The sequence below is a fragment of the Pelodiscus sinensis genome, chromosome 2, assembly GCF_052426305.1.
Source record: "Pelodiscus sinensis isolate ZL-2025 chromosome 2, ASM5242630v1, whole genome shotgun sequence".
Classification (NCBI taxonomy): domain Eukaryota; kingdom Metazoa; phylum Chordata; order Testudines; family Trionychidae; genus Pelodiscus; species Pelodiscus sinensis.
In genome coordinates, this window is record NC_143053.1 from 172,719,747 (window position 1) to 172,745,970 (window position 26,224).

Sequence of the window (26,224 nt, forward strand, 5' to 3'; positions counted from 1 at the left end):
TCTGTTTCTTAATTAGATCAGCTCTGTGTATAACTCTTGCATGGCATTTGTGCTAGAGAAACTTGATTGCATGCCTATTCACAGAAAATGTACACCCAGGGTGACAGCATGGTTTAAGAATAATCATCATTACAGCTGAGATGTTTCAAAGTAGCCTATGGGAGTTAGATACTAACTCTCTTCAATGGATTCTCATAGGCTACTTTGAAAATGTCAACCTTAAAATGTGAATAAATATCAGTGGAAATTTATTTGCAATATTCACAGAGCTCTGATATCAAATGAACTTTGCCACTGTTCATCTACATGAGTTGACTTGTCTCTGGCATGCACAGAGTAACACACAGGTGAACCTAAGATATAAACAGTTGAGTGGTGGGAGCGTGCCCATGTTGGAGGATCAGTAAATGACTCTAGACACAAAGAAGGAGTGTGTGATTAAATACATTTGAGAACTACTGACTTATACTGTTCTTCACATCATTTTTGAATTGGGTGCAGACTACAGTGTTTCTTCAGGACTGATACACTTTATGAAACAGGTTGGATCTGAGACATTTTATATTCAAGCAGAAGAGCGAGGGGCATTGAAGTGTAGAAACTGGAAGGCTAAGACACACACTTGGTAGTGGACAAAGATGACAAAAGAGCAGGGAGGTGAGAAACTTTGGAGCAGCATAGAGGATGGAAGGAGAAGTTGAAGAAGGGCAGAGAACTATATGAGGTGACGTATTGTGTAGTATCTTGAAGATTAGAGCAAGGAGCTTGAAATCAATGCAGGGACAGAGTGCAAGCCAGTGAAGTCAGTCATAAAAAATACTACACTGTGCACTAAAACAATGTCACATTCTTGTGATGATTGTAATGTACAGTACTGCATTCTTCTCTCTATCATAATGTGTGACCCCACTGAAATCAGAGTACAAGTCAGAGCAGAATTTGGCCCAGTGGGAGAAGAAAAATGTACAACAGGAATCTCCTGACATAACAAAGCTGATGCAAGAGCACTGCTGTAATGCAATTTGTAACCTGCATTATTTTCAGAATTATCAAGAAAGACTGCATTTCTTATGTTGATTTTCAATTTACCTCTTGTCTTTGAATGTAGACTATTCCAGATGATGTACGGAATTTCCTGTGACCTCCTTGCAGCCCTGTAGAAGGAATTACCCAACCCAGGGCTAGCTTAGTCCCAAAACTGTGACTATATCCAGAACAAGATAGGGCACAAATCTAACGCTTTCATTTTTATATTCTTAAATTGTGATTTGAGCTGGGCAAATAGAACTTAGTCCAATGCCAGCTAAAATGAATGGGTGTCTTTCCAATGACTTCAGGATTAAACAGGAGTTGGAGGATTAAACAAGAATGGTCACAAGCAAATACTAATGAAAAAAATGGCAGAATTGCAACAAACATTTCTGTTAATCAGTCAAATTTGAGTAGAAAGGACAAACTGTTTTAAAAGCCATATTTGCACAATAAGGACCTAAGTTTTGTTTTTTCAAAGGGGCCACTGGATGGCATCATCATTTTGTGTGCACACAACTTTGCAGTTGCCCACTCCCGCGCACACATTTTCAAGCACTCAAACCTGCACAGACAAATAATAAGGTTAAACACCCTCGCACATAAGTGGTGGAATTTGCCTGTGTCAAACCTAGCTCCTGGGTGGACAAGTGTTAATTCTTGGAAAGAGTGTGCTCAGGAATTTTATGCATGCTTGGGGTGGGGGAGGGCATTTTTTAGAAAATGTACAGTCGACCTGATTATCAGAAGTGAGCACCCATTGAAGTCAAAGGAAGCAGAGGTATTCAGGACCTCTGACATTCAGCCTTCTATATATCTACGTTTCTGCTGCCATGGTGTAGCCCTGTAACTTTAATGTGCACTTGCTTCTTACAGTCACATTTTGCTACTACTTTGAAATGTTTTGTTCAGTTTGCCTTAATCTTAAACTCAGCACAACCTTTTGCAACTCTTTGCTTCAGATAATTTTGAACTCCATGCACAAGTACCAGCCCAGGGTGCACATCATTAAGAAGAAAGACCACACTGCCTCTTTGTTAAACCTGAAATCTGAAGAGTTCAGGACATTTATCTTTCCAGAGACGGTTTTTACAGCAGTTACTGCCTACCAGAATCAGTTGGTGAGTGTGATGCTAGATCATTCTTAGAACTCTTATTAACTTGTCCAAAATTCTGTGTGCTAATAAATTTCCCCTATTTAATCTAGCATAGAACTCTCTCCGACATAAGAGAGTTCTTTTTTCTTTTCTTTGGGCCTGATCCTTCTCATTTTCCATTCAAGAGTAAATCTGCATATATATGTTTAGTCTTAATAACACCAGTGGGTTCACAGAACAATAGCAACTCATAGAACAAAAAGGATTATTCAGGAGTAAAGATTACAGAAATAAACCCTTTAGTTATCGGTCTGTCTATCTATCTGTTCTATCTATTTGTTCTTTCTTTCTATCTGTCTGTTCTTTCCTGAAAAAATGAGGAGTACAGGATCTTTCGAAACGAGACATTTCTGTCAAAAATGCCCCGTCTAAACTGCTGGTTTTTTCCAAAAAGCCCCATTTTGAAAAAAAGTGGCGGCCGCCATTATGCAAATGAAGCATGGGATATTTAAATCCCAGCTTCATTTGCACTTTCGATATGTCTAATTTACATCCCTCTGCCAATAGAGAGGTGTAGTTTAGATGTAGCGTCTCTGCATAATGCTCATTATTGCTTAGTATTTACAAATTAATCCTTTCAGTTCACCTTGAGGCTGTTCCAACTTCCAGTGATCCTATGTCTCAGAACTATTGGCTGAGCCATATACTGGCTTGGATATATTGACTGCCAATTGACTAATTAAAATACAAGGGTAAAATGTAAGGGGAAACAAACCAGAAATATTCCTTTCTCATGTTGGCTAGATATACCAAACTATATATACTAGATATATCAAACTGGTATGCCAGTGAATAACATTCCCAGTATGGACTAAGATCATAACTATGAAGCCTGCTTTTAACATTGGATTTAATATGTAACCGTAGGAATTTTGTAAACCATTCACTTCAGCTGGCATTGGACTACGTTCTATTTGCCAAGCTCTAATCATAATTGAATGTTATGATCACAGACTTAGTGTAATCTGTCCAAAATTTTCAACATTTCCTAAGAGAAAACAAAACTTCCAGATGCAGTAAAGGGAATAAAACTACTGTGTGTTGTATAGAATAAGCCATGAGGAGTCCTGTGTCACTTAAAAACTAACAGATATATGTGGACAATTTATGTGGGACTCCATGCATCTGATGAAGTGGATTTTACCCACAAAAGCTTATGCGCACATAAATCTGTTAGTCTTTGGTGTTTTTGCAGATACAGACTAACACGGCTACCCTTCTGAGAATAAGCAATATAAATAAATATTGCTACTGTATGAACTGAGCAATTAATCTGCCTTAGGCACATCTTTATCTCATATTCATAGAGTTTAAGGCCAAAAAGGATCATTAGCTCATGTAGCCTGTTAAAAATTCTTTTTTCTAAGGATGTGACTTGATCTTACAGTTATGACATGCACTAAATCTAGCTTAATATCTGCTCTGCAGCTCAAAATTATTTCCATTTCAACTCAGGTTTATAACTGAATGTAAAAGAAAATTAGCCATGTGGCAATCTTGATAGTACACCAGCAAGACAATTTGTTGAGAAAAGAAAGGTCAGTTGACTTTCTGTAGAAATAAGCAAAATTTTTAAAAAGTCAATATAAAACTGGAATTTACTTCTGTAGAATAGATTTGTGCTTCTTGCTGACATTTAGATCATGGCCATTTCCAAACAAAACTTCCCAAAATATGTATAATGAATACTGCAAAATTTCTCAATGGTACATCTCTGGAACCCCTAGAGACTGATCCTGTCATTCTGTCGATGACTAATGAAAATGGATTTTTTTTTTCATTTCTGCCATTTCTTTCCATGCTGTTTTAAAGGGGATTGATTACATTTCTTCAGGTTATTAGATAAAAGCTAAATACATTACACTTTCAACAAACTATCTCATGTTTTAAGATTTAAAGGGCACACATTTGTTTAACAGTCAAACCACTGCTACAGAGTTGAATTGTAGGTCAAATTTCAATTTTAAATGCTTTCTAGCAGATGTTCTTCTGATTGTTTGTGAAATAGTCTCTGAGAATAAATGGTATTTCTATGTAAGAACCTAAATGGTTAAGAGTTTTATGCAGAGTAGGTAGCTTGGACACGTTTCACTCAGAATGTCATACAGAGCCATTAGTGTTAGAGAAATGTCCATTTGATTGGCACAAAAATAGGTTTAAATAGGTTTCCCTCATGATTCATAGATTCCAAGGTCAGAAGGGACTTCTGTGATGATCACTTTGCACTTCTGTATAACATGAGACATAGAACTTCTCCAAAACAATTCTTTTAGTATGTTTTTTTAGAAAAACAACCAATTTTGATTTAAACATTTTTAGTGATGGAGAATTCATTGCAATCTGTAGGAAGTTGTTCCAATTGTGGACTTACCACAATGTGTCAATGTCAGAATTAGTGTTTGGAAAGGGGACTTTTCCCAAGTCAGGATGAAAAATGAGCTTCATTTAGGTTAATTGAAACATTTTGTTTTGATTTTGATCTTTATAAAACAATGTAACTGACATCCTGAAATTTCAAAACAAAAAATAGCTTTGAACCAAATTATGAAGCTTTTTGTATCAGAAATCAGAACAAGACACACTGGCTACGTCTAGACTACATCCCTTTTTTCGTAAAAGGGATGTAAATTAGACGTATCACAATTGCTAAGGAAGCAGGGATTTAAATCTTCCCTGCTTCATTAGCATAAAAATGGCTGCCGTTTTTTTTCCGCACGGAGCTTTGTCAGAAAAAAGCACCAGTCTAGATGCTGATCTTGCAGAAAATAAAGCCTTTTCCAAAAGATCCCTTATCCCTGTATGATCCCCGCTTCATTAGCAATTGCGATACATCTAATTTACATCCCTTTTACGAAAAAGGGATGTAGTCTAGACGTAGCCACTGACAAATTTGAACATTATTGCAAACCTGATTTGAATTGGAAGATTTGTTGAGATCAACCCTTTTCTATGTACAGTTTTGAAAAAATCATTCTTTTCCAAAGAAAAAATAGTTTAATCAGAAAATTCCCAATCACTTCTAGTTACTATAATTTATTTGTATTGTGGGGAATGCCTAACAGCCCCAACTGAGAATGGGGTCCCCCTTATGCTTGAATAACTCCTCCCAACACATTGTAACTCCTTATCCCCATAAACATCCCCAAAAACTTGGACTCTAATTAGTCAAAACAGAGAGTCAGAGAAGAAACAGCAGCACAGAGATGTGAAAAGACTTGTCCAAGGTCATGCCGCAGGTCAGTGACAGAGGATGAAATCCAGACTAGTATGAGGTCAATGGGAGTTGACTGGTGACTCTACTAGACTCGGCTGCCTATATATTTGCCTATATGTTTGTAGTTCCTACTTCCCAGACTTTTAGTCAGACCACTAGGCCACACCTTTCACTGGTATAATGCAGATAGCAACTTGAGAAAAACATCAGTCCTCCTTTGCTTCTTCTAGTTTCCCAAAGCCAGTCCTTCCCCTCCTTTGACTTCCTGCCCAGAAGCGTGGTCTCTCAGAATGGAGAATCTGATTTGGCTGTAATCGTCTCTGGTTTTGGATGAGTCACCCAGCCCTAAAATATCCTTGCTCTGTGAAAGCATGTGAACTGGAAATGCTTGTTTTAATTTCTGAAATTTCAAGGCCCATTTTTGTAAGCAGAGTGGTGACCAATATACCACAGGCCTCTGATGATGGAAGCCAGGATGAAATTGAAGATGATACTTCAGTGGTGCTAACCTTTGTTTACATATGAGATTTTGAGTACCTTGGACTCTCACTGGCTTCAGCAGGAACTGATGGAACATTGGAGATTCCCAGGATCAAGCTACAAATCCTTACTTCCAGCAGCCTTTTAATTCCTTCAGAGCAAAGTAGATTAAGCAAATCTGAATTTGGTTACATTTTCCCACATTTTAAGCACTGAATCTGCTTATTGAAAGCCAAAACTCAGGTTCGATCTGTTTTATCATAAGACCAATTGAAACCATCAATTGCAAATTTGGGTAGATGGGCACACAGAATTATTTACAGTGACCTGGCAGACAGTATGACAGTGGGGGACAAAATTTACTGGCCAGTAAAACTGAAATGAACCACATGAAGGCAAATCCATCCCTTTTGTGAGCCAAAGCAACTCTAATGGTTTCTCAGGATGATTGCACTTTTTCCTTTAAAGTCTTGAAGAGCCGAGGATATCTTGACCAAAAGAGCATCTTTCTTTATCTTGCTCCTACGCTTGTCCCACTCCAACACCCATATTTTACATCTACTATATATTTGAGAGAGTTTGTCCATCTATCTGTCTGTTTGTGTACCTCTCCTTCCATCTGTGAATCCATTTGTTCAAGAACTCCTCCTAAATGGTAGGACTAGGACCACCAAAATTGATAGGCAGCTTCCTCTTATCATAACTTAAAGGAAGATCAGGGTTTGGCTGTGTGTTTGAATGTGCATGAAATGCAATTATTTCTCATCAAATGAAAAGGGAGGCTGTGATAGCAGGGACAGTTATACTCCTGAATGACCACAGGGGACAGCAAGCATCCCAGCCCTGGGGAGCAGCCACAGGCCAGGCAGTGCGACCCCACCACTCTGGGCTGGACCCAGGGAGTAGCTACCTCTGCCTCCTGCTCTGGGCCCCAACTCTGTGCTTTGACTCTTGCACCTCTCACCCCCTGTCCTGAGCCCCTCCTCATCCCCCAACTCTGACTCCTGCACTCTGCACACCTGCAGCCCCATGCTCTTAGCACCTCACATCACCAAGCCCCTGCCTTGACTCCTGCACACACACCTCCACAGCCCTAGCCCCCTGTCCTGAAGGCCCTGAGGAAAACAAAAAAAATCTTTTAGTTACTATATAAATATGCATGGATTTTCACGGAGCACTGTTGGCAGAAAATGGCATATGTATCTGTCTGCATAACTTCACTTTGCTGTAAGATCAACACATATTTAAAGAGTTATTTGGGAAGTTTTGACCACATTAATGGCAACAAACACAAATTCTACCTCCCCTCTTCCCCCCCACAGTTGCTTCTGGAGCAAAGCTCTTGCTTATTATGTTCTGTTATTTTTATATTCTGGTTTTGCTCTCTTCTCTAATGATGCCTAAAGGGCCCATAGAAGGTGTTTATGTACTGTCCTCCTGCTCCTGAGGAGGACATTTAGCAGCTCTGAGGAGTAGGACAGAAAAACTTGAAGTTCTCAAAGGAAGCTTTCCTGCACATCTCTTTTGAAAATGAGAAGCTCTCAGGGTATGTCTACACTGCCACCCTAGTTCGAACTAGGGTGGCTAATGTAGGCATTCGAAGTTGCAAATGAAGCCTGTGATTTAAATATCCTGGGCTTCATTTGCATCTTGCCAGGCGCCGCCATTTTTAAATCCCTGTTAGTGTGGACTCCGTGCCCGCAGCTACACACGGCACGGAGTAGGTAGTTCGAATTAGGCTCTCTAATTTGAACTACTGGTACACCTCGTTCCACGAGGAGTAACGGTAGTTCGAATTAGAGAGCCTAATTCGAACTACCTACTCCGTGCCGCGTGTAGCCGCGGGCACGGAGTCTGCACTAACGGGGATTTAAAAATGGCGGCGCCCAGCAAGATGCAAATGAAGCCTGGGATATTTAAATCCTGGGCTTCATTTGCAACTTCGAATGCCTACATTAGCCACCCTAGTTCGAACTAGGGTGGCAGTGTTGACATACCCTCACTGTTTAAGCCAGTAGCTGAATTTGAAGAAAGGGAGAAAGTTTTGGTTGTAAGAGGTCCAATTTCTTAAAACTACAAGGCTGTGTCTAGACTGGCAAGTTTTTCCGGAAAATCAGCAGCTTTTCTGGAAAAACTTGCCAGCTCTCTACACTGGCCATTTGAATTTCCGCAAAAGCACTGACTATCTCATGTAAAATCATCAGTGCTTTTCCGGAAAAACTATGCTTCTCCCGTTTGGGCAAAAGTCTTTTCCCAAAAGATTTTTGCCCAAAAGGGCCAGTGTAGACAGCATAGTACTGTTTTCTGCAAAAAAGCCCCGATCGCGAAAATGGCGATTGGGGCTTTTTTGCAGAAAACCGCGTCTAGATTGGCCATGGATGCTTTTCCGCAAAAAGTGCTTTTGCAGAAAAGCATCCTGCCAATCTAGACGCGCTTTTCCGAAAATGCTTTTAACGGAAAACTTTTCCGTTAAAAGCATTTTCAGAAATTCATGTCAGTGTAGACGTAGCCAAATTGTTTTAGTAGGGTCACTCTTTTAATTCAGCCTTTCCAAATCTGGTGTTAACTGTGATGTGTTCCCCTTTCTCCATACAAAACAATGCGGCTACGTCTACACTGGCCCCTCTTCCGGAAGGGGCATGTAAATTTCACTAGTCGTCGTAGGGAAATCCGCGGGGGATTTAAATATCCCCCGCGGCATTTAAATAAAAATGTCCGCCGCTTTTTTCCGGCTTTTAAAAAAGCCGGAAAAGAGCGTCTAGACTGGCCCCGATCCTCCGGAAAAAGTGCCCTTTTCCGGAGGCTCTTATTCTTACTTTGAAGTAAGAATAAGAGCCTCCGGAAAAGGGCACTTTTTCCGGAGGATCGGGGCCAGTCTAGACGCTCTTTTCCGGCTTTTTTAAAAGCCGGAAAAAAGCGGCGGACATTTTTATTTAAATGCCGCGGGGGATATTTAAATCCCCCGCGGATTTCCCTACGACGACTAGTGAAATTTACATGCCCCTTCCGGAAGAGGGGCCAGTGTAGACGTAGCCTGCCAGTGTCTCTGTGGATGTTTTACTAGGATCATCGTGGGGCAGTTGTATTACATTCAAACCTAGCAGATTGGGGGGCACCCCACCAAAACAGGTCATAATGCCAGTGTAGTGTCGTTTGCTGCTTATATTTCAGTGCTGCATGGAGAGAACTATGACCTGCTTTGTGCAGATGGAAATTGCTTTGGAGACAATAGCTTGAGATTCCTGTAGAATCAAATTATTTCCTTCTTTACCATAGTTAAAGATGGGACACCTCACAGGTTCCCCCTGTTTCTGTTTAACTGGAATCCTCAATCTACTGTTTCCCTAGCTCCCTCCATTAACACACACAACCATTTTAGATCCATGACCTTGCCCTGCCCTATCAGCTATCATGACACAGGACTTTGGGACAGATGCCAGAAGGGAAGCCTGATTCATGCTTTCCCTTACATCAGTTTTACACCAGTGTAAGTCCATTGACTTCAGTGAAATGCCTCCTGATTTTATCCTGGTGTGTGAAGAGAATCAGACTTGGCATCCTGACCTTTGACTTTGGCGGAGCCATGTTAGTGGTTTCACAGAAGTGCTCATATTTGCTTGCTGCAGTTCAGAGAGTAGCCATAAAAGAAAAGGGGATGTGAATACATGAAGTTGTGTGGTCATGAGTATGGATTGGTTAACACTTTGTCCACTGCAATACCTTTGTTCCACGCTCATGTTGTGTTGCTCTTTTCTGTGTTTCCAGATAACCAAGCTGAAAATTGACAGCAACCCTTTTGCTAAAGGATTCCGGGACTCTTCAAGACTCACTGATATTGAGAGGTAATGGGGACTTGTTGTTTACTTTCCATGCAGATAAGATAAAGAGAAGAGAGGGTATGTAGGAAAAAGCATCCTTTCAACTCCTGAGAAGCTGTGCATTTTAACGTTATCTTGTTGCATATAGTAAGTCTCCTCCACCTCCTTTCAAAATACTTACAAACCGTATGAAGACAGAGCTATTTTGAGCCGTGACAGCTGCTCCAGTTGACTCTGATATATTCCTTTCTCTGATGCTGCTTTTTTAAAGGGTCGCTTTTATGGCTTCCATTTTTCTTAAGTTGCAGCATAGAAAGCAGCCTTCTTATCATTCCATTCAGTCCTACTGGAGGTGATGAGCTGGGCCTCCAGGAAATGCGATCTGTGGTACTTTAAAAAAGCAACAACAAAAACCTTGTATTATCCACTATTCCCCTTAAGGAAAAAGAACAGGAGCGCTTCCCAAAATACACAGTTAAAACCTCATTCACATTTTTCTCCTTTGGCATTCTGTGTACTTTTCATGTGGACAGTTTTGGAAGTCCTGCTGTTGAGTCCAAATCCATAACCCACACATTGATGGCAGAAATGCTACTTTGTACTGCAGGATTCATTCTGGGGTGGAACAGGGAGGGGGGAGGAATATGTTTGGAGAAGGCTATGAAGATTGTGTTTATGAGTTGCCTCTGTAGTAAGTAGATACTTAGCTCTATCTTGTGATGAGGGCATTAATGCAGAACCACTATGGATGCGAAGGACTAGGAAATAAAGATCAGTTTCTTATCATTACTCCTGTCAGTCTCACCTTTACCAATTAGGCTACATCTTTTGAAAGAGAGCATCTAGACTGCAACCACTTCTTTCAAAAAAGCGAGCCACTGGATACTTTCTTTCAAAAAAGACCTGTTTGCATTCAAGACCGTCTTTTTTTGAAAGAGCACTTTCGAAAAAAGGCATTCTTCCTCGTAAAATGAGGTTTACCGAGGTTGAAACAATTGCAGAATTCTTTCTATTTAATTTTGAAAGAACGCGGCGGCAGTCTAGTCACAGGGGATGTTTTTTAGAAAAAAGGCCACTTTTTCAAAAAAAAAAACCTGTAGTCTAGACACACCCTTAGAGTCAAATGTAAACTAACATTTTGTCAAAAATAGAGCAAATTAAGCCATCAGACTCCTTCAGTCTGGAAGAGGATCTGACTGATTAATGAAGCCTAGAGACAAGTGATACTGGAAAAATACTATGAAAGGATGAAATCCTCCACACCTCTATGTGTGTCTGGCCCAAAGGCCCTGATGATCTACAGCAGAGTTTCTCAATGACTGGCCTCTGGACCAATATCAATCTCTGAGTTCGCCCCAACACAGTTTAGGAAGATAGCAAGCTGTCTCTGGCATCAAAAAGTTTGAGAAACACTGATCTGCAGTACAACCCTGTGTGGCCACATAGAGGATTGCAAACTGTTATGTGTTTATCATTACAAAATTTCAGGAATGCTTTGATCCCAGCAATAATATTATTTGGGGAAAGGCACATTTTTTTTGTAAGCAAGGCTATGTCTACACTTGCACCCTAGTTCGAACTAGGGATGCAAATGTAGACATTCAAAATAGTCAATGAAGCGGGGATTTTAATGCTTCATTAGCATGATCTCGCTGGCGTGTTACTCCGATCAACAGCTGTTTCGAAAGTGAAAGTACGTGCCGGTACGCGTTAGTTTGAACCAAACTAAAAATGAGGAGTAATGTTAATTCGAACCAAGTGGTTTGGTTCGAACTAACGCCTCCCGGTGCACACTTTCACTTTCGAAACAGCTGTTGATTGGAGTAACGCACCAGCGAGATCATGCTAATGAAGCGCAGGATATTTAAATCCCGCCTCATTAACTATTTCGAATGCCTACATTTGCATCCCTAGTTTGAACTAGGGTGCAAGTGTAGACATACCCAAACTGACTTCCAGGCAAAACCATTGATTATTAGCTTTGTTACCTATGTATTTAACGTAAGTCACACTGCTTTAAACAGTTAGTGGAATAAAGCAGAGACTGAATTAGAAGTTGTGTGATGGATAAATAGGGCAAAGAAGAATTACAGTGATAAATGGAGTTTGCATAATATAGGAAATATTTAAAGGCTGGTGAAAATTGCTTTCCAAATGAAAGTCTTAGTAAGCAGTGAAAAAGCTGAAGTTCATCTAATTAAATAAGCATACCATGGCCTAATGACAGAACACAAGGGTAAACAAACTGCAGTGACCAGATTTTTTTAAATAAACACTGAAAGTAGGAAGATGGGAGGACTACCATATGATCCCTTTCTGACAGTAAATGTGATAATCTCCAACAGGGAACACAAAATACTGAACAAGAGATTGAGAAAAAAATGCTTAGGTGCCTCCAAGCATATAAACTGATTGAAACAATCGAGATGAAATTGCTGGCTGTAAAGGGAGTTTTTACAAAGGACATCTTAACCTTACAGCACTTGTCACGAAGTCAGAGTAGTGAAGCATAATCCACAATGCCATTTTGATTATTGAGACATGTAAGAACACAGTCTGAGACAGCCTATCCTGGGCAGGCATGAATGCTGCCATCAAAAATAAGGTACCTAAGTGTAATATCTTGAATACAAGAAATGGAATGTACAAACCATGAAGCCACAGGAGGGTCCTGCTTTTCTGTTGGTCCAAAGTTGCCTTGCATCTATTTTGCTATTAAATTGAAAGATTCCCTCTTGTTAGTAGCCTATTGCATTTTTAAAAATTACGCTGTTGTATAATACAGCAACTAGCAATGAAGTAAAAATGTAACATATAAGAGTGCTGATAAGAGACTGGTTGAGGTTTTTTTTAAAATTTCTTATACTTAGTTTAATGGATCAGAATTGTAAAATATTGTATCTGTTCATAGACATTAAAATACCTAAGCATGTTAAAATATGAAAAGTAATGTCTGAAAGTGTTCCTTTTGTAAGATGAACATTTCCAGTCATAGTATAGTATGTTTTTATAATAGCCAATGATAGCATCACCTAAGGTGACAGTTAAATGAGCCCAACAGAAAGAAAAAGAAATAGTAAAAATATGATCTAGTGATCCCATGCGACAAAGAATAAGGCAGTATTATTTTTTCATATTTGACATGGATTAAATGTCAGTATTACAATATTTTAGGTAATACATTTTTCTGTCAACCATAATAAGTAGTTTCAACAAGTCCATCACTTGAAATAAACAATATTGCTATTTTATTTCTATGGCTTGGAGAAGAATATGCAAGGCAAATACACATTTACACATCTCTTTATGGTTGAAAATTTGACTAGGTGTTGCAAGAAGATTTTCCATGCAGTGTATGGGCTTTCCAAAGCAGACATGCACACAATGCATGCATAAATAATTTTAAATGTTGCACAGTGATTTTAATTATCTCTAATCTGTGAAGCATCCCATGAAGTAAGGGCCAAGAGAACACTCATTCATCATCAGCTGCAAGTTTGCAGGATGACTTAAGTAGTGTGAAAACGGACAAAGCTTTGGATTTCATTTCCAGGTATTTAAGTCTGCTTTTTTCCTAAAAAGCCTGTGGGGAGGGAAACAAATCAGATCAATTGATCTTTAGAGACCTAAAGAAATTAAATTAGTCTGGAGTCAGTTACTGCACTAAACCATCTAGTAATTGGATTGCTCCTTGTTACTGATTGAAAACAGCCCCTATCTGTAACAATATAGGGAGCTTTTCTTTATAGTAGATCTGAGAGAAAAACACATCTTTTTATGACATGATGACAGAAATTGCACTTTTCTAACCTAATTGAATATGATTTTATAAATATGTGACTTTAACGATTTCAAGTTTCCTGCTCCAGATTTACGATCATTATGGTAGAAATCCAAACTGAAAATGCCTTTAGGATTGAATCTGCATTGTACACATTGAAATTAAGATAATATACATAAGGATTATGGGTTGTATAAAATAGTATAGTCTTTGGGCACCTGTAATTATTGGTGTCAGTATTTTTGCTATCATTCCTATTCAAACACCTGAGCATAGTCTTCTCCTGATTAGCTTTCCATTCTTCGCTTTTATCTATCTGACTAAACTTAAAAAACAATGAATAGTTCTGCAGCACCTTAGAGACTATCAAAAAATGTAGATGGTATCATGAGCTTTCGTGAGCACAACCCACTCATGAAAGCTCATGATACCATCTACGTTTTTTGTTAGTCTCTAAGGTGCTGCAGAACTATTTGTTGTTTTTTAAGTTTTTTCTGTGGCAGACTAACATGGTTACCCCTCTGAGACATCTATTTGAATGTTAGGTGGCTGTGGTATATATCAGATTTACATTAGGATGTGAGACGCCTTCTGTAATCAACTAAGAAGTGAAAAAATAGACACTATTTTCTTTCCAAAAATTACATTTTGTAATAATCTCTCTGTGCTTCCTAAGGACAGAGTTTATCCAGTAGCTCTTGGATAAGTCTTAGATAAGTCATTGGCTCCCCCATTGATACTTGTTTTTTTTATTTGTTTTTATCTTCTATACATCTGCTCTATTGTAGATTGGTTCCTACAGCAGTTGCCTTTAAAAAGTTAATTTACCAATTGTCACACTCTAGTATATGATGTACCATGGTGTTACCTGTAGTATATCAGACACTGTGATGTGGTCACTATTGGTGAATGCTGTTTTTTTTAAATGATAACTGTTAAGAAGGCCATACAATAGAATGAAAATAAGCAAACATCCTTGGCAATATGTATGAAGGGAGCCTCTTGATCCTTTATGCATCTGTCACTCTATAACTCTTTGGGATCCTCATACATTTCTTTCCCACATTAGCACTCGTCCTGTTCATCTCACCTGCTCCACCACTGCCAAAGTCTGCAAGAACTGTCAAACCACAAGGCCTATAGCAGTGGTCCCCAACCTTTTGGGGCTGCCAGGCGCCCGGGGGCGCACGAATGGCTTGGGCCAGCCCTGGTCACTAGGCAGGCGCACATAAATGCCCCGGTGGGCACCATGGCGCCCGCAGGCACTGCATTGGGGACCACTGGCCTATAGGTTCACTGTTGACTATGAATCTGAAGAGCTTCTTTGGATTTGTGCTGAAGAATTATCCTTGGGAATAATATCATATCCACCAGACAGCAAGAAATTCAATCAGTTCAAAGTATGGGAGTCAATAGAATTATTGAACCATAAACTAGTCTAGTTTCTTTCAAGCTTTCCTACCCAACACTGTCTCCAAGTGACCAGGAGCAAGCCTTTTCTCCTCTCCAGAACAGCATGGTCAATAGTCCAGCTGAAACCTTGGAATCTGTCCCCTTCCCAATATTCTAAACACTTGGAACCCAGATTAGTCTCCTGTTGGGCCGTATTTACTGTTGCCTTGTCCCACGTGTAGTAATTTACACCAATGGAAAGTGGGGGTTAAACACTAGCATTCTGATTTGGTAGCATAATATTTTTCTACCCATTGTGCATGGGTGTAGTACGAATGACTACACTAGAAGCAGAGCAATAGCAAATCAAGCTCATCATTTCCACTGCAAAGGAGATTCTTTGTGTGGATTTTTCTTATCCTGCATGAGAGGGAGCATCAGTCATCTCCAGGACAGTGCTTTCACCCCACTTCCCTGACTTTCCAGAAAAGAGCTCTCTGCATCCACGGAGTAAAATCTGACCCAGTGGAGTCATACCAGGAATGATTTTGGACCCATATGTCATTAGTTTAAGAAAGAAATAATGTAAATACTTCTAATGCACTTTCCTATGAATTTGCTATTTGTCAAATCAGGGGAGAGGAATATAAAGTGAACATTTTACTTTTCTAAAACAATGAGTAGTCCTGTAGCACCTTAGCCTTGGTCTACACTAGGGAGCTAATTTGAAACAACTCCCCTTATTTTGACATAACACGTAGACCATCCTCATTACTAAGCCCGTTATTTCGAAATAAGGCGCTGGTTATTTCAAAATAATAACTCCTGCTTTCCTTGGGAAATAACGCTTATTTTGAAATAGTTATTTCGAGAGTTATTATTTTGAATTTAATTATTTTGAAATAATTTCCTAGTGTAAACATACGTTAGGGTATGTCTACACTACCCTCCTATTTCGAAATAGGAGAGTAATGTAGGCATACCGCAATTGCAAATGAAGCCCGGGATTTGAATTTCCCGGGCTTCATTTGCATAAGCTGGGCGCCGCCATTTTTAAATCCCGGCTGGTTCGAACCCCGTGCCGCGTGTAGTTCGAACTAGCGGGGTAGTGTAGACATACCCATAGAGACTAACAAAAATATATACGTAGTGTCATGAACTCTCATGGGCAAAACCTACTTCCTTAGAAGTGGATTTTGCCCACAGACGCTCATGACACTATATAGATGTTAATCTCTGGGATGCTACAGGACTACTCATTGGATTTTTAAAGTTACAAACTAACACGGCTACTCCTCTAAGACTTTTACTTTTCTGATTTGCAGCATATCACTTTTTTCCAGTTTTTGGGGAGAGGAGTGAACATGAGGTAGGGGAAGGGATGCTTAATAACTTCAGCCTTGCATTCCACATTTCTACTATTTTTCCATATAGTGGTGTAAATCTTGCTACTTCACTTACTGCGAAGTAAAGGGCTTATCATGGCTCTTCTAAAGTTCAAAGGAATGGCTGGTATGTGCATTTTGATGATGCCACCGACTCAGGAAGTATCATTTCTGAAATAAACTCTGCTGTACCATACTGGTTTCCCAAACCCATTTTTTTCCCAAATACCAGCAAAGATTTCATTTTGATCTATCTTCTTTTAAAAACTGTGAGTCTTTGCTTTTTGTGTGTTGTATTTATCCAGTTCTAGCATATTGGTTTTGATTTTCAATGGCTAATTTTAGCTACCTAGAATACCTTGGGCCAGATTCCATTTTCACTTTAATCCATTTACTTTGATGGGCCAAAATTCTCAGCGGGTGTTGACTGGCTGAGTTCTGCTGAACTATGCCAATTGACACCAGATGAAGAGTTTGCCTGATGGGTGTAACTATGGGCTGAATCATGTTTATAAAGCCAGCGTGCAATTTCATAATATCAGCATAATTTATTTGCCATATCAATATATCACCATAATTTGCTAATTGTGTGTTGTGTATACACAGTAAACTTTGTGGCTGAAGGAGTCCTGAGCAGGATATCAGATGAGTGTTTGTTATTAATTTTGCTCTGTTCCCCCTTCAGTAAAAGGGCACTTGTTCCTATCCCCCTTTTTAAAAAAGGGCTCCTTTTCACCACTTGAGTCTTGGATAGATTAGTCATTTTTTCCTTTAAAAAAAAAGTTCTACTTTAGTGAGACTTCCAACAAGTTTAATTTTTGCCTTCTGAGCCCATTTATTCTGTCTGTCTTCACATCACCTCACTTCTGATGTCTTCTGTAATCTGGGCTTTCTTCCAAATGTGCTAACTGGCAGCTACAAAAAGGGGAAACCTTTGAAATCCAGAGCTAAAGAAGTTATTCAAGCTGTAAACTGATAATTCATACACTCTGTATCCTGTTTGGTATTTTGCTTCGTGTTGCACTGAATGGCCAAGCAAAACACAATTGTCAGCTCTCCTCTTACTCTATTGTACATTGCATTTTCTTAAAAAAAAAAAAAAAAGAAAAAAAAAAAGAAAAAAGGGGCAGCAAAATACAGTGGAGCATGGGGAGTGGATTAGGATTGATTGTAGTTTATTGTTTTGCTTATTGCCCAGATTAATAGGGAGGGAGCTCCTGAAAAATGGAGAAATCACGGACAAGTTGCTCAGTGTGCCCCATGAAGTCTGTAGCTATTTAGATATTCCTGAATGACAGCATCTCCTCGCGGAACTACAGATGCAGAGCGCTCTTCTCTGAGAGCACCTGAAGCAAAAGGGTGATAATATAGTGGAGTTTCTCTAACTTCAGTAGCATTGGGTCAGGCCCATTATGGAACAACAGGATGAGCAGTAGGTAGGAATTCCTAACTTTTGTGTCTAAAGTGGGTGCTTACCTGCACCTGGCACTATGCGAGAGATGCAGTTATGTATTAGATTTGTCTATTGCCTTCAGCTAAGACTAAAAATACTGTCTAAAGTCTGCTCCATCCAAAGGGGGAAGGTAGAAATCTTATCCTTATGTCCTATACTTTTTCTCTCTAGCACTTTTTTCAGTAGAAAAAAGACACATCTTCAAGTTTATGCAAGAAAAGAGTGGCCTGAATGTGTATGGTCCTGACTTTACAGTGTATTATGCACAGATAGGCCCTCGTTGACTTCATTGTGACTCTATGGGAATGGGATGTGCCTATGCATAACACACTGCAGCATCAAAGCCCAGGTGATCAGAGCATGCTATACTGTGGGCTGTAGTGAGGGCATAACAAATAGAAAAAGAGAGATTTGATGAAAAGTCATCAAAGGAATGCATCCTATTGCCTACAAGGAAGCGTAGCCCCTTTCATCTTGATTGAGGATCTGGGCATAGTGATCCTTGCCTTTATTATCTCCAGAGTGAATTTCTATAATTCACTTGGGTTTGATGATGGAAGGAAACAGATGTTCCAGCTTATGTGAGATACTGCCCCGCTCCTCAGTTGCAAAGAACACTTGTGAGTGCTTTGTATTTTTTACTGGCTCCCAGGTTACTTCCAGTGCCAATTCAAGGCCTTAGTCTGACTCTTTTAAGGGGTCAGGTCCCAGATACATCAAAGATTGCCTGTCAATTCATGGTCCTGTGAGGCAGTTCTGCTGTTCCAGGACAGTGTTGTTAACAAGGCCTAAGATTGTGGTTGTGAAAGCTGGAGGTCAAGCAATGTCAATCAAGAGAGCTCAGCTTTAGAATGAATTACCATAGGAGTTAAAAGCCATCCAGATTAATATACCACAAGAATTGGTGATTTGATGTTGCTGCCAGGATGGGAAAGCTCTGATGATCCTCTACTAGCTTTAGAGTAAATAATATTCTCCATTGTCCATCATTAGGTGTCACTATCCTGGATATGCAGCCTATGTTGGGTGCTCAGTTACCCATGCATCATTGGAATGCTATGTCCTGTCCATAGTATTGGTTTCATGGTTCAGAAACACTATCGCTTCTTTCTGATGTGGAGAAGAGTGGGATTTTATTCAATATAAATGAAGGTTGATTGATCAGGCTTGTGTCATCATGTGCTTCCGTCACTCTACAGGTCTTTGAGAGCCTCATACGTTCCCTTCCCACATTAGCATTCATTCTGTTCATCCTGCCTCCTCCACCACCACTGCCATCAGTATGTCCTCTTATTCCATGCTGACCAGAAGCAACTCGGTTCCTCCTTGCCATCTGGTACACAGTCAACCCCCCCGTTCAGACCACCTCTGCTTCTGTCTTCTAGGATCTCTTCCTAATCTCCAGCCCATTCCATACTATTATTGTATAGTTGTATATTTAGCATAATTCAGTACTGATGTTTTGTAGTCCAAATGTGTGCATTTCATTCATATTTACAATGCAATTAAGTTTAAAAGGGGATCTTGAAGTTGAAAAAATATGGGGAGACCATGCAAAAGAAATTGGCAACAGGACAGCACCTTCACCTCTGTTTCTCTGTTTCAGTATTCAGTTACATACATTTATTGGTAAATAGAAGACACCGTAGAAATCTATGTTATTTCATAAAGTAAAAATCAGTTGAGTTAAGCATTAGGCAATAACTATCTGCAAACTGAAGACTAAAAGCTTTTCTTGGATTAAACTGAAATGACTTCATTTTTCACAAGATGGTCAGCTGATTATAGATCAACTCTGAACATTTTCAAGGAATTCTTCTAAAACACCAACAATCTGATTTTCAGTCTACAACTTTCATTTATTGAGTATTTTATTGAATAGAATATGGCAAATATTGATTTATCTTTTCAGTGATTTATAAAATTTGCTTAAGATCTTTTGCACACACAAATATACAACTGTAAGTTTTAAATCATTAAATTCATTTCTGTGTTTGGGGTAGGCTTTTTGAGTATGTCTCCCCCCATACCAGTCTCCATCTACTGATTGTCATCTTTAGGTATCCTAGATTTAGTGCACTTCTTTATACTCCAAAGTTTCAGGTAATCTGTGTAGGGGTTCTTGTTTGGAGGGTTTATTCTTTACTTCCCAACACACAGGCATCATGTGAATCAAAATCTAGACCTTTAAAATTAAAAATCATCAGTTGTTTTGTAATGTAAAATTTTAAATTTTAAACCTCACCTGCGGAGGACAGAACCTTGTTCGCACTAGAAAGAGTTTGCCGTTACAGCTCTAGCAGCATACCATCTCATTGCTGATGTAACTTGTACCCAAAATGGAGTTCTTTTGTTTGTACAACTCATTCCAGTTCCTCAATGAAATAAGCAATACTAGCAAAATAACTTTTTTGCTAGCATAACAGTATCTACACTAGGGTTTTAGATTGTATGCAAATATAATTAAAATATGTTACAGCCCTGAGCGACCTTACTGTACCGACAAAAATTTCTGTTTAGATCTGGCCTACGATTATAGCTCAGAACTAACACTTTTATGTCATGACCTGCTTTTTCTAATTTCAGTTTCCTAATTCTTATTTTTTTCCTATTTCTAAAATACTGTTTCTTGTGATAATGATCCTGAGGTTTTTTTGGCATGCTATCTGCAAAATGATAATAATAATTAATAAAAATTATAATGTACTGTGCCTCATTTTCAAACTTTTCACTTTTAGGGGTCACTTAAAAGTCATATCTCTTTTTTCCCTCTGAAAAAAAAGACAACCAAATAAGATAATATAGTTCTATGTCTAGTAAAGTGACCCATCTGGAAAGAATTTAGATGGCAATAATTGTGGGTATTTGATTTAGTTTTAAATTCCCATAGGACAATTCAAAGGTAAATTTACTGGGCCAAACTTATCTGCAGTGTACCTCCATTGAGCCTCATAAGGTTACAGATGAATTTGGCCCACTGAACTAGAACTGGAGCCTGTATTGTTTCTGCTGTTTCACACTATTACATACTGTGCATCATAGTATATCATTACAAGTGGACATTTACTAGTAATAAAGTCAATACAGACATATCACCTGAAATTAATTTATTTTTTCCCAGCTTTTAAGGTTAGTCGCTTGTATATCTGGCCTTCAGATGTGAGAGTGCTTCCTGACTGGCATATACCTTGCTTTGCCAAGGCAATCCCAATTCATTATTCTATGCTGGTTATCTATTCTCCATGTTTATTTATTTATTTATTGGTAAGAAACATTTCCCAGTGTGCTTGAAAAGAAAGCCCAAGAGGCATTAAATACATAACATAAACAATGCCGTCTGTCTTTTTCTTTGTAAAATCTTCTTGGAGATAGTCCTGATATGCCCACTGTTTTCAATCACTTAAAAGGCAATAATTCAATTATATCATCCTCCATGTAGAAACTGCCATTGCTTTCAGTCCACTTCCAATCCTGACACAAGTAAATCACTTAGATAAGATCCCCTTTTTATTTTTTTTCCAGGGCACTAGCATAAGTAATGGTACCAGCAATAGACCAAGGACAAAATGACTATAATAGCCTTTTTGTAAGAAAGGAAAACATGTGCCACGGTGATTTATTGTGCTATTTGGAACATGTTTTTCCTTGGAATTTTTGCTACAGCGAGTTGCCATAATAAAATACATGTAGCAAATGTGAATGATCAAATGGTAAGGCCAAAAGAAACCGGCACCAAACAGCTGTATTAATTGTGTGAAGGTATAAAGGTAACCGTGTTTGTGGGGTCGGAGGCTTGCAGCTGGTTGGCTAGCTAATTAGACCTGCTCTCCGCACCTGAGAAAAGAGCTGGACTTCAATAGCTAGTTCTTATAAAAGAGGACAACAGGAACTAGAGGGGAGATGGCAACACTCATCAGAAAGCTGAGGGATAAGGAGGGGCTGTGCTCCTAATGAACTGCTACCACAGCCACTGCAGAGAGGAATTGCTCCAAAAATGAAAATTGACAGGAAGGAGATTGGGTGACGTCCTTTATTTCTGAGGGAAGAGCCAGGAAGTTTGGGGTTGCTGAAGTTAGTGGTGTGAGGGGCAGAGTTGGGGAAGGAACTATTTGGCCTTCATAGGCTTTGAGGGAGGAATCTGTGAGGTTTTGATTTGTTTTTGTTAAGAAGCCTTAAACTGAAAACCACTAACTCTGCTGGAAAGAGAGAGTGTCTGCTTGCTTGGATTCTGCCAGAGAGATCAGCCAGAGTTACCCCAGGGAATGAGCTGGCTCAGCAAGAACAAAACGTGGCCTGGTAGGAGGCGGGTGCTGTAAGATAGAACCCAGTCCTTTACAGACTGCATTTCTGGGATGAGAACAGGAGTTTGAAGCCACATTGGAAATGCATTAGATTCACTCTTAGTGTAATGCCACTGATTTAAATGGAAATATACCAAGGATTAATTTGGCTTACTCATCATATAGCTTTGACTTTCTTTTATTTAAAAAGTTTGTGTGAATTCAGTGCTTGTTCATGGTGCCAGGCTGAAAGGTCTAGGCTGACCAGTTCTCTACTAGCCTATAGAATATGTATCATGTGAGAAGGAGCAATGCAGTTTTTCCATGTTGTATTGTTAATATGCCTAAACCCTAAGGGTATGTCTAAACTACATGGTTCCGTCGACGGAGCCATGTAGATTTGTTTATTTGGCAAAGGGAAATGAAACCGCGATTTAAATAATCGCGGCTTCATTTAAATTTACATGGCTGCCGCGCTGAGCCAACAAACAGCTGATCAGCTGTTTGTCGGCTCGGCACGCTAGTCTGGATGCTCCCCTGCCGACATGAAAGCCTTTTATCGACATCCCCCGTAAACCTCATCCTACGAGGCATAAGGGGGATGTCGATAAAAGTCTTTCAGGTCGACGCGGAGCGTCCAGACTAGCGCGCCGAGCCGACAAACAGCTAATCAGCTGTTTGTCGGCTCAGCGCAGCAGCCATTTAAATTTAAATGAAGCCACGATTATTTAAATCGTGGCTTCATTTCCCTTTGCCTATCTGTCTAATCTACATGCCTCCATCGACAGAGGCATGTAGTCTAGACACACCCTAACTGTGGGGGACTGTCATAATAGGTGAGCTGTGTTCATGCCCATGCCTTGATCTTGCTGACAGTCTCTGCAAGAATGAGAGAGTACCAATTGTGATTTTGTGTATTTTTGAAGTGGATGCTAGTTCATTGAGATTTCAATTGTGATAATCACTTCTGACCCAGACCTAATTTCATTAGCACATATGTTCACGGTAAGCTTACATCCTCAAATACTTGCTGAGTTCTGTTTATATTGACTGTAAGAATTCACACCAGAAACCAGATGGTAAACTTACTCTCATTGATTCCAGAACCAGACAAAATACAATGTAACATGTGGCCAACGATGAGTAAACAATATTGATTGAATTTGGGATTTTTAACACAAGCCACAGAGTAACTGAAATGCATGAGACATCTTGTTTTAATTATACTGAGAATTTGAGAAAATTATGGTCTGTTGGTGCACACTTCATGAACAGAGACAATCTGTGAATCATTTTTTTTTCTAATTTAATTATTCGTTCAGCTTTAGTGTCTGGGCTGATGTCATCCATATGCATTAGACACATTTGGCTTAGTTATAGAATAGAATGGTTTATATACACTAAATGGAGAAGGTGATGCATAGGATGCTACCAATGTACAATATTGTTTTTTTTCCACAGAGAAAGTGTGGAGAGCCTTATTCAAAAGCATTCCTATGCACGCTCCCCCATCAGAACCTACGGAGGAGAAGATGATGTTCTGGGAGATGAGAGCCAGGCAACACAAAACAGAGGTAGGAAAATATACTGATGAGAACACACTAAGGGCTGAATTCTCCACTGACTCTCAACAGGGAGGAGACCACATCCAGTGCTGCCAAACTCTCCAGAGTAGCTTTAACTTCTGCCACTCAGGTAAGGCCTCTCACTTACGTCACACCTGTGGAATTTAATCATCACCCCATCTTTGGCAACCTCCATACACTGGTGGCAAATTGAGGAGTGGTTGGTGCAGGAGAAAGCTGCCTTCTCCAGCTTGGTTCCTTTACGCAAGAGGACCTCTTTGCTGGCCACCTCCAGACAGAATATGGCTACGCTGCATTGCCTGAGCAATGCCAAGGGACATAGCAGGCGGGAGAAGTGGCCTTGAACTTGAAACCACTTAGCTTCTAAAGACACACTCCTTCTTGTCATTTCCCCCACAACTTACTTAGTTTTGCTTGTTTCACCAATCACAAAACCAGTGGCTACCCTGAGTTGATTCTCAAATGGCTGCTTCCTGGAGAAGTTACTTCTGCAGTCACAGTGCTAGTCAAAATAAATCTTCAGTGCCATGGGAATCACTTACTGCCCTTCATGTGTTATTCCCTGATTGCTGACTTTCATGGCCTGTTTTATCTGCAATAGCCACTCGAGGTAAAACATTTCTGTCTGCCTATTGACTGGCAGTGCCCTTGTCTTGTCCTCTAACTTCACACAGTGTTGCTAAGACCCGAGCATTGTTCCTGTTCATAAGCTTTCTTGACTTATGGGCAAAACTATGTTCACATTGAACCATGAGTTTCTCTTCAAAAACAGTGTTCATTTGCACATATTCATGCATATCTGTGCCTAAGAACATTGCCTTAATTTCTGGAGTTGCTGGACCAGATCCTCAGCTGGTATGTTTGAAATACTTCCATGGAGTCAAGCCAACTTATACCAGCTGAGTCTATCTTTGATGCCATATATCCTTGATATCCATGTTAAGCCCCGCCCCCCCATCAAAAACATTGAATCTTTAAAGTGCTGAGATTAAGGCATCTTCCTGCTATGGGGAGCTTGCTCATGAACAATGAAATGAGCAAGTTATACATCTGAGTGTCATTATTTGGAGTCCTGAGAGGCAATGTAGTATATTTTTGTTGAAATAATTGATTTGGTGTGACATATAGGGCACAACCTATGTGTGCAAGGAAGTAGGAAAGTGGAAAAGATGATGGACAGAGTTTGTCAGCCACTTGGTAGTTCTGGGAACCATGTTGCTGGCATGGGAGGGGATTGTTCAGGACAAACAGTGAAATACATAGTCACGTACAGCAGTGTTCCCTCTAAGCTGTGTGGCAGCAAAGCTTCACAGGTGATTAATCAGCCCCACCCAGTCAGAGGCTCAGGGCTCCATGCACAGAGCTGGCTGACTAATCACCTGTGAAGCTGTGCTGCCATGCAGCCTAGAGGGAACACTGGTGTACAACTTAGTGCTTCTCCAAATCAGTAACCCTGAGGTCCCCAGGCCAATGACCTAACCCCTAGGCCACTCTCGAACCCACCCTGCCTCTACCTTCAGGGTGCCCCGTATCCCACCTTCCTACTGGGGCTGGCTGGTGCTGGCCGTGGTGACAGTGACGGTCTCAAAGTGTAGGGCTGTCAATCACTTCTTACTCTGACTCCTGGAACCCTCATCTCACAAGGAGTAAGGGAAGTGGAAGAAAGCGGGTTCTTCCTTTGACTCCTGCTGCATAGACAGTGCCAAAAGCCAAGTTCAGGTACTTTGACTTAAGCTACGTAATTAATGTAGCTGAAGTTGCGTATCTTGACTTTAGCCCATAGTGTAGATGTTCACAAAGGGAGTTGAATGAGACTTGGCAGGTGAGCACAGTGCTGTTGGCTTCAGCACATGGCAAGAGGTCTGTGTATCCTGACCATACCATCTCCCCTGTAGGCATGATATTTGGGATTCACTGGAGCACTGTTTATAATCCTCCTCTACTTATGTACAGACATGAAGCGGCTCCCACTTCCCCATCAAGTGGCATAATTTTGTCTCTAATGTATAGAAAAAGAAGATTTTGTCATACTCCAAAACCCATTCTGTTAATTCGTTTCCAGATTATTTTGTACTGGTGCTACTAACCCCTTGAAGTACATGGACATATAAAGCTGGGGGAGATGAGAAGGAAAAATGACTGTTTCAGGATCTCTAAGGGTATGTCTACACTAGCCCCCTAGTTCGAACGAGGATGGCTAATGTAGGCATTTGAACTTGCAAATGAAACCCGGGATTTCAATATCCCGGGCTTCATTTGCATGTTCCCGGGTGGGCGCCATTTTTAAATCCCCTTAGTTCAAACTGACTACCCGCGGCTACACGCGGCAGTCAGAAGTTAATCCGAACTAAATTCGTAGTTCGGATTAATTGTTAATCCTCCTGCAATGAGGTGTAACAGTTAATCTGAACTAAAGATTTAGTTCAGATTAACTTCTGACTGCCGCGTGTAGTCGCGGGCAGTCAGTTTGAACTAAGGGGATTTAAAAATGGCGCCCGCCCGCTAACATGCAAATGAAGCCCGGGATATTTAAATCCCTATCTTCATTTGCAAGTTCGAATACCTACATTAGCCACCCTAGTTCGAACTAGGGGGCTAGTGTAGACATACCCTAAAAGATTTTGGGTTTAATTCTTTTAATAGGCAAAG

At 40.0% G+C, this 26,224-nt stretch overlaps 1 protein-coding gene across 1 annotated transcript in view; it reads left to right on the plus strand.

The window, feature by feature from the left end:
• The window catches only part of TBX20 (T-box transcription factor 20), a 58,294-nt gene that overhangs the window by 20,612 nt on the left and 11,458 nt on the right, over positions 1-26,224 (plus strand). Inside the window, exons 5-7 of the mRNA XM_006124054.5 lie at positions 1,992-2,150; positions 9,646-9,722; positions 23,451-23,563. Of these exons, the coding sequence (XP_006124116.1) occupies positions 1,992-2,150; positions 9,646-9,722; positions 23,451-23,563 (349 nt within the window). The remainder of the gene's footprint in view (positions 1-1,991; positions 2,151-9,645; positions 9,723-23,450; positions 23,564-26,224) is intronic.